The following is a 13,732-nucleotide window of genomic DNA, read 5'->3' on the forward strand; positions in this document are numbered from 1 at the left end:
ATACTTTTACCAAATAATCACACATGCTGCCTGACATAGCTAGCACTGACACATAAAAAATTAACACCTCAAGTAGATTAAACAATTAAGTGGGCGGCGCTTTACTCTAATAGTACGCACTTTAAACGAATACAAAGGAGCACAAACAACAATAAATTTAAGACCATTAAAAAAATATCACAAGGAATAAGAAAAATTGACCTGAGACGAATAAATTACAAATGACAAGCGCGACGGGAGTTTGATATAAAATTTCGAGTTGAGTGGGCGTTTTCAAAATGTTGACGAATTTCAAGGGCGTTCTCTAAATCAATCGGGCCGTCACGTGCTGACAATCACACAGATGAATACATTACCAACTCTCAGCTTCCGAGGTGCATCCTGGCGTCGTTATGGGCGATTGAAAAACACATAGTATTCACACGGAAGGTTTCCTTGGTCGCGACGATGAAGATGCGAAAAGTGTTCATACTTCTGGTTCCTCGGTATCTCTTCCTCTCGGGATCGGTGGTCTGGGCGTCGGGACGTCAACGTGGCGGATGGTAGGCATCATCGGCGTATCAATAGGGCGGCGTTCCACCTCTCGCTCTCTCTATCTCTCTCTCCATGGCGGCGGATAGGCATCATCGGCGTGGTTCGTCGTTCCTCTCTCTCTCCGTGGCGTATGGTAGGCATCATCGGCGTAGTCTCTTCTGACATCGGGCGAATCGACGTAACGCCCTCATCTCTCTTCTTCCTCTAGCCCGCCATAGTTTCCGGTGTTCCTCGTTTCTCAAAAAATTATAAACGGCGTAAGGCAATCACAAAAAACACGGTCTCGCTTCAACTGCTCCCAGCGGTTGAGGTAGGCGCACTCGTGTAGACTTACTGTCTATCACACACACTGGTGTTCGTAAAACACAACAAAGTCCACTGTATACGCAGAGGTAGCACGAAGGTGCTCTTGTTAAAAGAATCGCGGCAAAACTGTATATGGAGAGATAGCACGGAGCTGCTCTCGCTACAAGGATCGCGGCAAGACTGTGTCGAAAAACCATGTCCTTCGTTTTATTTAGATTTTGAAAAGAGACACTAGGCGTTCGTTGAAGTGACGCTTCCGAAGAGGTCATTTCACTTTGCTCTATTGTCTCCCAAGTGGGACGAGCCGTGCTCGAAGTTGAGTTTGTGCGGATTAAGCCTCAGCCAGTGTTGCCAAGTTGGCCCTTTTGGGGCCAGAACTGGCCCTTTTGAGTACGTACTCAGCCCCAAAATTCAGCAAAAGCCCCAAGTGGCTTTTTAGCCCTACAGAGAGAAATCTTGCTACAAATCTAGCCCTTTCAGTAATAAAATGTTTTTTGGTATTTCAGTAAACTGCAAAGAAGAATTCAATAGCAAGTGCACATTGTCACTTTATCCCCTTGTTTCTGGTTTTGGTATGCTTTGTAGCCCGAGGCGAATTACGGATAACGTCGATTCCAGAAAATGCGAATCTTTGTTCAGTTGCATTGCATCTGGTCCTTGGAAGTTCACAGAATTGTGTGCGGAATCGACGAATCGGGTAAATATTTACTATCCTTTGGACACCTATAAATTCTTCGTTTCGTCCATTTTTGACATTCGTACTTACTTACCTATCTGATTCGCGGAACATTCCGTGAATGGTTTTTGGGGCTATCCATCCCAGAATAGGTGGGAAATTTAAACTAAAAAGTTATTTTCGTTTGAAATTTTTGAGTCCAAATTTCCCACTGATTCCGGGCTCCGCCCCTGGGGTAATTGACCTACTGCCCCAAACGCTAACACGGCCCAGCCTCCGCTCCGGCTCCCCGGCTTTTTCTATAGACTCCCTGTTAAAGGCATGTTAGAAATTGGCCGGAGTCACCTGCCCCCAAATGAGCCCCAAATTTTTAAATTTGAAGAAATCCGTTTCCAAGATACGGAAAACTTACCTGAATTTCAGACAAAACACCTTCCCGATGTTAGACAATACTACAGGAACTTATTACGGTAAGTAGTTTCTTCTGTAGAAATCAAGAAATCTGTCCGAAGGATAGTAAACTAGTACCAACCAGATTTTTTTTCAGTGCGCAGCCGCACCTTTGTAAATCTAGCCCCTTGGATGTGAATTTTAGCTCCATTTTGGGTGCGATTTAGCCCGTTTTTCTCTCGTGCTGTTGGCAACACTGGCCTCAGCCTCGCTGTCGCCCATAGCTCAATTGCAACCGGTGTCCACAAACTGATCAATTACAACCGATTTGATCTGGCGTCCGTAATTGTTGCTTGATCGCGACGAAACTCCACACATCCGTCCTTGCACACATGCCGCTGCGCTGGTATAAGTTTCACGTGAATCTGACCGCTGGAAACCGAGATATTTAAATGTTCGTCATTACGGTCGAATTTCCTAAGCTTTAGACGCATAACGTGACCCTTCAGGTGCTCACCCTTAAGACACGTGAACGTCTCGTTCGTCCCGTCGGCTTGGCAAAAATCAAATATGTATTCTTACAACTTAAAACTCTCAACGCTTTGAATCAACACATTTTTTACCGCTATGGACAATAATAATAATAATAATAATGACGTCGGTAAATCTGACTGTCACATCCTGATAGTACAGATTTGATGAAGAATTTGTAGGAAATTCGTACAGTGAAATACGAACAAAAGATTTTGGATAATCCGAATATCTGGATAATTCAGATATCCGGATATTTAAAATTATCCGATATCCGGATAAAATTGTATCTGGATTTGACCATCCATAGTCTGCTACGACAGCAAGGGTTCCGGATTCGAATCCCGGCTTGGTCATGGGTGTTCTATGAGTGTCGGCCTCCCCGATGGCGCAGTGGTAGCGTCGTCGCCTTGTAATCAAGGGGTCCCCAGTTCGATACCCGGTGGTGACACGTAGTGGTTCGGATCCCACTTTAAACCGTAGGTCCAGTCCCGATTAGCCTTACTGTGCATAAAGTGGACACAGAACACCAACTCAATCAATCTTTGTGAGTGTCCATCAATTTTATCATATCGTCAACCATCCTTATCGTCGCGATTAGACAAAAGTTAGAAAAATCATATCAAATCAAAGCGTGCCTAATCACTAGAACAAGTTTATGGCTGTGTGCTCCATTCTGAAACTATCACATGACTGCAAAGGCATTTTTAATGCCCAAGAATGTATTCTACTCTTCCACCAGTTGTAAGAAGCTGCTTCTTAATTGGGTTTTGGTGCCGTTACTGCGCCTGCGCATAAACTCCCCAACTTCATTTTCGTGCAGAAGATACGAGCTCTCGACGTGGCTTTCTCTTCCAACGGTATCCAAGAGAATTCCGCAAAGCTTTGCGGTGCGGTGCTTGTGGAGGAAGACCAATTCTCTCGGCGGTTGCCACAAGCCATTTGTGCTTCAATATGGCCACGACTCGTGACAACGGATTCAGGGAATTATGGGGGGAAATGGCGCTGGAAATGCAGACGGTTTGTACAGACACGTGCTTGTGTAAAAAGTGCCTTTATCATTATGTTGTAATAATAGTTGAGCCGCGGTGTCTAGTCTGTATCGAAGTGGTTATCACAGTGCGCTACGACGCCATGGGTTCCGGGTTCGAATCCCGAGTAAGACGTGGATGTTTGTGCTCGTCTGTAATGAATGAAAAAGAGAATTGAGATCAATTCATACGAGTCTGATGAGCGTAGCCGCGTAGGGGTTTTTCCTTTATTATATATTTTTAAAAAGTTGGTATGGCGTCTGACTACCATGCGGGAGACCCGGGTTCGATTCTCGGGATGGATGATCTAAGGTCGATATTATTGCGGCCATGTCCCTGGGGCTCACCCAGCATGGAATCAATGGGTAGCCAGAGAGCAGTGCTGATTACATCACCTTCAAAATGGCCGAGAACGAGAATGTGTTGGGCCCTATTCCCACATCCATTAAAATGTGGCAGGGTGCTATATGCATGGGGAACTTTGCCTTTACCTATCTGGTATAATAGTAGTAGCAGTGTGGTATTTCCAGCAGGGGGAAAATTCCCGTAACTTCTCTCAAAGCAGCAAGATCAGTGGCGTGCCCAGAATTTCCTAAAGGGAGGGGTTATGTACACTTTTTCTGGTAGTCAGCTCTCATTTCGCCATCTTTTCCTACATTTGACGGTATTTTATTTAGGAATACTGGGCCAAAGGGGGTTATAACCCCCCAACCCCCCTCCACCTCGGCACGCCACTGAGCAAGATTATATGTATAATATCTTCCTAAATACCAAAAATTAACAGCCAGAAGGTGGATAATTCCCCGAACCCCATAATACTGTATAGATATGGGAAGGTTGTACAAAATTTAATCACTATCCTGTTGTTATAGACGTTCCATAATTTGTATTTCTCACAGCCATTGACAGAAACTGCATTTGTGTGAAATTATGTACATCAGTTTTCTAGTATCTTTTTTGTTACTGTACGTCGCTCTTCTACTTTAGGAAAATCGTGACGAAGAGGATAATGAACTAGATGAAGAAAATAAACACGATGAAACACTCACGCCAAATCCGGGGCCTCTAGTTTGATGGTACACTACGTTAACCACCCAGTCAGGGAGGCTGGTTATAAAAAGGGGGAGGGGCTAACTATAATAGTACAGTACAAGGTGGTAGAAGGTTTTATAAAGGGTCTTGTGCGGCGAGGTATTGCCCAATGTAAGAATGGAATCAAAGTTTATTTACAAGAAATTGTAAGATATACATAAATTACAACTTGTTATCTGAAGCTAACGTTAATAAATGTGGCAAAATCTTTCCCAGCAGACGAAGTATCATTACACAGTGACATATTAAAATCTTGTACGTTAATGTGTCTGCTAAGATAGGCGTGGTTGTAATTTGCCCTTGAGACTTTTGTCAATGTAATAAGGTTGCGAAAAAGACAGCAATAAAAAAGATAATAAAATGGATGAATCTTCCAGATAATAATCTTTCTCGAAACTTTCCCCAGTCATTATTCCCATTATCTGGTCCACGCATGCGCCGTGGCGTTGTACAAAAGATGATTTACTGTTGATATTCAGGCCCAGATGGCAAGAAAGATACGCCGATATCAGCAGTAAAACAATTCTGTAAGAACTATGTATTTATTTGTCGGTGCTAGGTGCAGAAGGCAATTTTTGACAAAAGACAATCGAGTCGTGTCGTGTTTACAACCCGAAACCTTTGAATAGAAGGCCACGGCACAGAAAGAGAGAGAGAATCCCATTTATCATGGTTCACGAAACAACCACCAGGTGATGACACAGTTGCAGCGATGATATCAACATGGCGTTGCGGTCATGGAACATGCACTGCGAGGCTTCTTTCAAGGAGTTTCTTCTACAGTTTTAGTTACGTTCGTTTTGTCGTGGAGTAAGGATACGGGGTGCTGTGTTTCGTGTATAGAACTAAATATCTTCTCATTCTCGCTGCGGGTTGATGCAGTGTGAATGAAATATGAAGAATACTGTTTTGCACAAACGTCCCAAGTTATGGAAAGGTAAATCCACTGCGTGCGGTAAATGTAAGTAATTGATTCCCTTCTTTAGGTAGGCTAGGTTGTATAATGCATGTAAATGTTTCGAAGTGTCTTTCTTTACTACTACTTTAAGATTCCACTTCAGCAGTGAGTTTCTGGAAGTTCCAGAAAATTTAAGATTGTTTAGGGCTTGCACTTGCAAGAGAAAATAGGCTTAAGATAGGTTTAGAAACAGCGATTCTGAAACACGTTGGCCCGATTATACTCAAATACAATACTGCAGTCATGTAGACTAGCTGTTGTAAGTTTCACCTCAAAATCTCTGGCAGATACCCTGACTACAAAATTAGCTTCTGATCATAAAGTGGATTGCCAAATTGTAGCCTAACTGTTTGCTCTAAATCGTACGAGAGTTTCGTTCCTTAAGTTCCAGAAATGTAGCCTGGATAGTTTTGAAAATGTCAAGATCGATATCCACCATGACAGACACTATAATGTGAACAACTGCACATAGATGTATTACACTGCATGATGGGGAATTTTTGTTTGGAAAGAAACCCACAGAAAACAGTAGCTGTTCCGTAAGCGGTCCTGTTGTACTTGTTTTTTTTAGAAATAGAAAACTACATTTTGTACTATACGTGTGAATATTTTGTTACCTCTCGTTTTGTGGGGAACAGTGCTCGAAATGTTTTCATAAGCATCTCCCCAGTTAGGATAATTTGCACACCCATCCCCCTTCCCACTGCATTGTCATGTTGATCCATACAAACATCATCCGAGCTATCCCTAAACTTGACCCCATATCTAGGATTTTCCACTTCGAGCAATGGTGGAGAATCCTTGTCTCAAAATTATTGTGGTATTATTTAGCTTTGAAAACTCGTTCACTCCAACATATATTTCGTTCATTAACTGAACAGTCACGCACACTTCTGTGTTGTAACAAACCCATTACTTTCAGTGGAATCATTACAACTCAGAAGTGTCCGTGACTGTACCATCAAAAGCTCAAATACGAGCATAACTCTGAAAGTATTTATTTTCTCTGACCTAACAGCTCGCCCACTTTTGGTTCTGACTGTACCTGGCTGGTTCGTTGAAATTCAAATGCCCTCTGGAAGAGAGGACAATGGCGACAGAACTTTTCCTTTACATTGTCGCTACTTGTTGCCACGTTCGAAGGCTGATTGCAAATTGTAGAAACGTGATGCACGTGACTTGATGCTCGATCACGTTCAGTTCTTTGTCGCTTGACACGTGGGAGGTAGCGGCGCATTGCAAGCCGAAAAGCGCTTATTGGCTGGAGAGGTGAGCGACCCCTGGAGTGTCTCCAGTGATCAGCCAATTTAGAGGCAGGCTCTTTCTTCATTCTCGTAACTTGATGTTCGTCCCAAAGTGGATTTGCTTGAAATGTAATTTTGTTCGTTCTGTTTTATAGAAAACATTCCTAGCAAATTGAACTGGTTTGTGCATTGCACGACCATGCCTACATTGCAATGAACGTTTAGGTGTGATGGTGGCAGCACCACAGGAGCAACTCCTTCCCCCACCTCAAACGGGGAAGTACTGTATGCGAGATTTAGGCGAATTAAACATTGACCCACAAATTTAGCAACTTTGAATTATTCAGTAATTCTACACAAAACTGATGCTGGTGGACAATAATTTGCTTGTTTGGACTACCAGCTCCTTTTTGTTAATAATGTTAATAATATCGATGATCGTTTGCAGGGGTATGAAGGGTGGCCTGGTAACGCACAACCAGTGATGTGCGTCTACGCGTAAACAACGATAGTCTACATTCTACACGTAGACTATTTCATACACGTAGATTACGTAATCTGTTTAAACAACATGGCGAAAGGTGATAACTTAGCAAAGGGCGCCGTGGAATTAAAATAAAATCATACTGCGTATCAGTTGCTGATGTGTGAGGAGAACTTTTCATACTCTTTCTTCCATATTCGAACAATTTCTCACCTAGGAAGAAACCTAATATAGGAAATATTCTAGTGTTGTATGGGGAAAAAACCACTCTTGCCTCACGACTGCCATCTGTTGTTGTTTTTTCCATACTATTTATCTTCCTTCATAGTTGATGATAGAAGAGAAGAGAACTTTTGTTGTAAGTACGATTCTTTTCATTTCGTTAGGAAACAATATAGTTGAAAGTGTCACTTTCATTTCATGAAACCGTTGAAAATTAATTTTAATGCACTTTAGATTGTCTACGTAGTCTATGTAAACTAAAACCCAATGTAATCTACGCGTAGATTACGTGTAGACAACGCATGTAGACGTAAACTTATAGTCTACGGCACATCACTGCGCACAACCCAACCTAACCTATTTCTAATCTGTGCCTCTTCTCCGCGGAGTACACTTTTGCCTGTAAGGGGTGACTTTCTGGTGAGGTACACTTACACGTAGTAGACCAGGGTGCGAAATCATTGAAAACTGGCGGGGGGAGAAAGTTCTTCATCTTGAAACCCCCTCCCCCACAAACATGTGTATATTATACCATATACATATTTGTAATGTTAATAAAAGTAAAAATAAATTACTCAATTAAAATATATTATTATTATTAATACTATTATTAATTACATAAAGGAAATTAATTTGTTACTTTTGATATTGCAAAGAAGCTAATTTCTTTACCAACTGGTTAAAGGCGTTAATAAACTATGAAATAGTTCAAGTGGTTTTATTATGTGTAAGTTTTTGTTTAGTTTGTGCTTTATGTTAGTATAAATCAATTAGATTTCATAGTTACTATTGTTTTGTATTCTTGTTTTTTTGTGCTTATTGATGTAGATTTGTTAATGATCTCTTCAGAGAGAAAAAGCATTGAACACTCACAACTACACTAATTTGTGTATGCATTCGATATTATTCTTAGTACAGTATATTTGAAATTAAAAGTAATTGCTTATCCTTTGTTTGTTGTAACGAGAACTCTCCCCCCCCCGGAATTTTTTGGTGGGGGGGATTTTGGAGGCCAATATTGTTGGTGGGGGAAAGCCCCCTCGTCCCTCTAGGATTTCGCACCCTGTAGTACACCCCTTCTTCTTGCAGGCCAACGAGGCTGTGGCTTGTTTGTTTTATTTGCAGGGTTGTTAAAGGTTCAGGAATTTTAAATAAATTCAATTCCGGTCCAGGAGAGAAAATCAGGAAGCGTAAATGGGTTCTGGACCGTAAAGAACTTTTTTATCGGTAAAGTATTTCAATTCGGTCCAGGAACCTTTCTACAATCAAACAATACGCAACTTGGACCGAATTTAAAATGAACCCATTGGAATTTATGGAGTCCTGGTCCTGTAACAACCCTGGTTTTAAGTCCACTTTATGCACAGTAAGGCTAATTGGGAATGGACCTACAGTTTAAAGTGTGATCCGAACCACTTACTATGTGCCTCCACCGGGTATCGAACTCAGGACACCTTGATTACGAGGCTGTGGCGTCTGGACGTACGGCCATGGCCAGTATCCTCTGTAGGGCTATGGGTGCGTTCTCCTGTTTTTGTCCTTACATGCTCTGCCACTCAAACCGCGAAACGTGTGCATTCGGTTGCATGTATCGGTTATATCCCACTTTGGTTCCTGCATAGCCTTTCTGGTTGTTAGTTTCTCCCCCAAATACCAAAAATTATCTGGCAATTTATATTAAATTATTGGTATCCACGCACTTGGAAATTTTCCCAGTACCACACTACATGGTATCACAATGTATCCCCATCGTTGCGATTAGCCACAATTGGAAGAAAAGCGACAATATTCCCGGGAGGGCGTAGGATCCGGCGCGGTGACCGTTTTAATGGCAGTGACCCTCTGTTGCCGCGTTTGTCTAGGAAGAAACTTGCGGTGAAACAACCAAATAGGCCTAGTGCTTGGTCAAGAAGCGGAAACAGGATTTTGTCAAAATAACCGTTCTGCGCTGTGATTGCGCACCGATTGAACTATTGTGTGGAGGTCCTATGTGCCTTCATACCAGAAATGTATGGAGGATAGCTTTACCTTTGTACAGTCAACGGCAAAGATAATGGTTGGCAAATTGTCCACCACTATTTTCATTACTGTTGGTTCGAAGTAGGCATTGTTTTTTATTATTGAAGTCATTATTTCAATTCGTTGTTATGATATCGTGTAATACAGACCGAATGCAAATGGTGGTGGACAATTCGCCTACTGTTTCTTTCGCCGTTCGGTGTACCATTTTTGTTGAATTGTACGAAATGCTTCCCCAACTTTCATGTACTTGGTGCCAATTGTGGCTGCTGTTCTTTCACAGTAAAAGCCAGACGCCTGGAGGAATCGGCGCGTTTCTACCTCGTGAAGAGACGCCCATCGCTCTGACAAAGACCAGGCGCTTCTCTGTCAGGAGAGAAGTGTCGAGAGTCCCGGGACAGGGGGCGGGCGCCGATAACTCCTGCACTAGAGACCAAACAATGATTCCCTCGCAATGGGGGACGTTGCACAAGGCACTCACTGGGTTTCAGATGGCACGCATATGTTTTTTGTCTACGCCTCCACTTCTGAATGTTGCAGAGAAAATCGTGCATCGTGTTCACGTATATGTGAAGTTCATAATTTTTTTCTTGAAGAAATTGGATCTCTCGATAACAGTGACGGTGTCAAAAAATCTAGTGGGGAAGTATAGGAGTGATTACTTTCTGAAGGGTCAGACACATTTAAATTACAAGTAACTACCATGCAAAAATTCTTATTTGGACTAAAAGGGCATTTATTTGGCTACTGCGGGATTGCGCACACTTTTCCGGTTTTATCAGTGGTATCTGATAAGCCGTTGACAAGCTGTCACAATATACAGGATTCCGCACAAAAAAATGAGGCGATGTTGTCAGATGTAAAATGTTCTCAAGCCGTTCTCACTTCTATTGTGTTGGTTTGTGTGTGGACTTACACGTGTTTTTGCAGTCATTAACCTAACCTAACTTTTGAGTTTGAGTAAATTGGTATGATTTACTATTTCTAATTTCTCTCTCTCTTTTCTTGTCTAAAGAAAAAAAAACAGTTTTGCGCACAGACTTTAAAGCTATCAAAGTGGCAACGTTCGATCAAAATCTGTGCGCAAAACAGGTCAGATATTTGTGCGCAATCCTGGATCTAAAGTGTGCGGAATTCGGTTGCGGCGATTTATTTGTCTATTTTTTTGTTTGCTTGTGAGATCTGCCCCCCCCCCTTTCGTTTGGCGCCGTCACTGCACCGGAATCCGTACATTAGCAATCCTTAGAAACACTTGGGTGTAACATTTTCTTTTATTTCGTTTATTTTACGCTGCTTTTCAGCTACTTTTTGGCTAATCCCAACTATGGGGATAAATGGTGGTCAGAAGGATAAAGGGACAGTCACAAGGAATGGCGTGTCCTGGATTTTCGAAGGAGGGGGGGGGGGTTAGGTATATTTTTTAGTAGTCAGCCCTCAATTTGCCATCCCTTCCTTCCTTTGACTTTTTTTTAGAAATAATGGGAGAAAAGGGAGGAGGGGCCACGAACCCCTCCCTCCTCTTGGGCACAAGCTCATGCGGACCACAGTAAACAAATTCCCACGGAGGATTATTCTGTACATTGCGCTTTTTACGTAGAACCGAAAAAGAGTAATTCCCTTTCAAATAAATCGAAATAATGCGTCTCCCTCCCTGGAAAAGTTTTGTAGAGTCCAATTACTTTCGGAACATCTCCAGCGGACTGCGCGAGTCTGTCTAGCGAGCCTAGTGGGCGTGTAGAACCTGAGTAAGAGGCTTAGCGATAGGTTCTGGGTTGAGATGACGTCAGCGGCTTGCTTGGTTAATTGGCTGCTTGGAGAGTTGTGACTCGTTCCGAAGCTTCAAATGCATAACTGCCAAAGATGTTACGGAAATAATCTGCCTCTACTCCCTGGAAGAATTGTTCGTTTGTCTGGGTACGCCCATGGGCATGGCCGCGCCAATGGGAGCGCTAGGCCAAAATTGACTTAATTCGTTGATACGCCCACAACGGAGATTATGGACCATCTACGATCTACTCGTTGGGTTATATATTCATTCAGCCATGCTTTTCGAGGCCAGAGCTACAGAAATGGCGGATTGGTTGGTATCTCTACTATTTCCCGCCCTGTCTTTCCATTGTTTTCTCATCTTCGACTCGGTTAACCTGCAGGTACAAATAGGCGACGTTACTCAAATCAAACAAACCATTTCCAACACACAAGAATAGAAGTAAAGTCAAGATATTGCCATTGGAATTAAAATCTCTAAATACGGTGCATTGTTGCTTGTGCAAACTGAAATTGCCGTCATGGGACTACCGAAACCTCAATGCCACAGCTTAATATAGTATTTAATCAAGTATTCATTGTTGGCACACGCCACTTTGCGTGTGGAAGTGACCTAGTTGAGAGGCGAGCGATAGGTGGCTTCGACGCCCAAGGTTGTCGACAGGAATCGCTGAAGTAAACATGCAAATCACCGGCAGTAAGTCTTGTCACTGTCTTGTTCAAGGCTCAAACCCACGCTCTTCATTGTGAGAGCGGATAGCGACAACTTGAACAACGTTAGATTATAGGCCCGTCTAGTTCGCTGCCTTTTTTGACTGTCTGCACTCACGCATTTAGTTGGTACAACACAAGGAACAACTTCGTGAATGCTTACAGAATCTAACCTAATCTGCCAAGATTAGCTCTTAATCGCCACGAACGCGGGTGGGGTTAAACGGCGGGCGAGTTGTTTTCGTCCAATCACACTCAACCTTCAGCCAATAGGCGCAGCTGTCATTCTGCTCGTCTACTCCACGTGGAGTCTCAGTCACATGACTGCGGATACGCTGTTGCTGTAGCGTCAATTTGTTGTTTGCAACTTCAATGTTGAGACCTTTCTCCTTTCGCAGCTGGAGAGTAGATGTGGCAACACTGGGCGTTCAATGTGATTGTTGTAGCTGGTGAGCGCGCTCCGGCCGGTCGTTAACGAAGCTAGCGCGTCGACTATATATTGATACACTTGTAAGTTGAATTGTATCTTCTGCAAATATGGTGTATAAAGAAACGACCTGCCGGAGTACTACAGTAAACTCTCGTTAACACGAATCCCAAGGGATCGAAAATTCAGAGTTCGTGTTAAAAAAAATCGTCCTAACGGGAGACTCAAATTTTATTGTTGCAATACAGTTCTTTTTACACAGTAACCATTTACAATACGTATTATGTATGTCATCATAGAAAACACTACTACAGTAATTAACTTTAAAAAAAGAAGTACTCAGATCATTTTCTGGTGAAAAATTCCTGTATATTGCGCTGTCGCAGATGGGAACCCAAATGCCTGGTAACTTCACGGCCAACTGTACTCATAGCTTCCGTAAAACTAGCGGTCAATTCGGATGTTGCATCTGAACACAACTGAATTTGTTGGTTAAATACGTATAAGCTCATTGTTGACGCTATGATCGCGATTGTCGAGCAATTGCACCCAAGTTTTAATCTTGATGTTACTCGTACTGGCTATGTTTTAAAGAATAGAAAAACACATTTGAACACATTGTTGATCTGAATCTTTTGGTTACAATACTGTATAAGTTGATTGTTGACACGATGATTAGAGATTGCTGAGCGATTTCTTACATACCTAGCAGAGGAACAACAGAAAGTTCGTATTAAATGAGATCTAATGACGCAACGGACTAAAAAAGAGTTCGTAATTCGTGGTAACCGAAATTCGCATTAACCGATGAAACTTTCTATAAGATATAATACATCCCTGTCGGGACCAACATTTTGTTCCATGTTAACCGTGTGTTCGTCTTAAGCGAGTTTGTGTCAACGAGGGTTTACTGTAATTGAGGTGAGTCTACATATTGTATCATCCTTAGCATTCCTGAGTGCTTCAGTCATTCTACAGCTGGCAGAAAAGTTAAGAATGTGTCACTAAGGTAGGAGGTATTGTGCTTTGTTGGAAGCTTTGAGAAGGGAGGAGGAGTTAAGTGAGGGGGAATGAGCGAATGCTTGGAGCAGGAGAGAGAGAGGTTGTATTAAGAGGTTGTGGTTTTTGGTAGAGAGGATCAGTTGTTGCTTTCGAGATCGAGAGAGAGAGAAAGTGTTGATCTTACGAAAAAGTTGGGAGTGAGTCTGTCGTTTAAAGTTCAGGAGGAACACTCAGTTTTAGACTTATGATTTTGAGAACAGAGAGATGTCATTTGGAGTTAAGTTATCGACATCCAGTCAAATAGACTTTCTGTGTGTGAGAGATTAAGGAGCAGCTAT

General features: G+C 42.4%; 1 protein-coding gene across 6 annotated transcripts in view; it reads left to right on the plus strand.

Annotated features, from left to right (window-relative positions):
- nuf (rab11 family-interacting protein nuf) overlaps positions 1-13,732 on the plus strand; it is a 315,659-nt gene that overhangs the window by 213,006 nt on the left and 88,921 nt on the right. Inside the window, exon 1 of one of the 6 annotated variants that reach the window (XM_083136511.1) lies at positions 5,305-5,521. The exons of the other annotated variants lie outside the window; for them this stretch is intronic. Coding sequence (XP_082992637.1) covers positions 5,455-5,521 — 67 coding nt within the window. The 5' untranslated portion in view covers positions 5,305-5,454. Of the gene's footprint in view, positions 1-5,304; positions 5,522-13,732 lie in introns of those variants that run through there. 6 annotated transcript variants of the gene reach the window in all.

The sequence above is a fragment of the Lepisma saccharinum genome, chromosome 15 (genome assembly GCF_977018435.1).
Source record: "Lepisma saccharinum chromosome 15, izLepSacc3.1, whole genome shotgun sequence".
Taxonomy (NCBI): Eukaryota; Metazoa; Arthropoda; class Insecta; order Zygentoma; family Lepismatidae; genus Lepisma; species Lepisma saccharinum.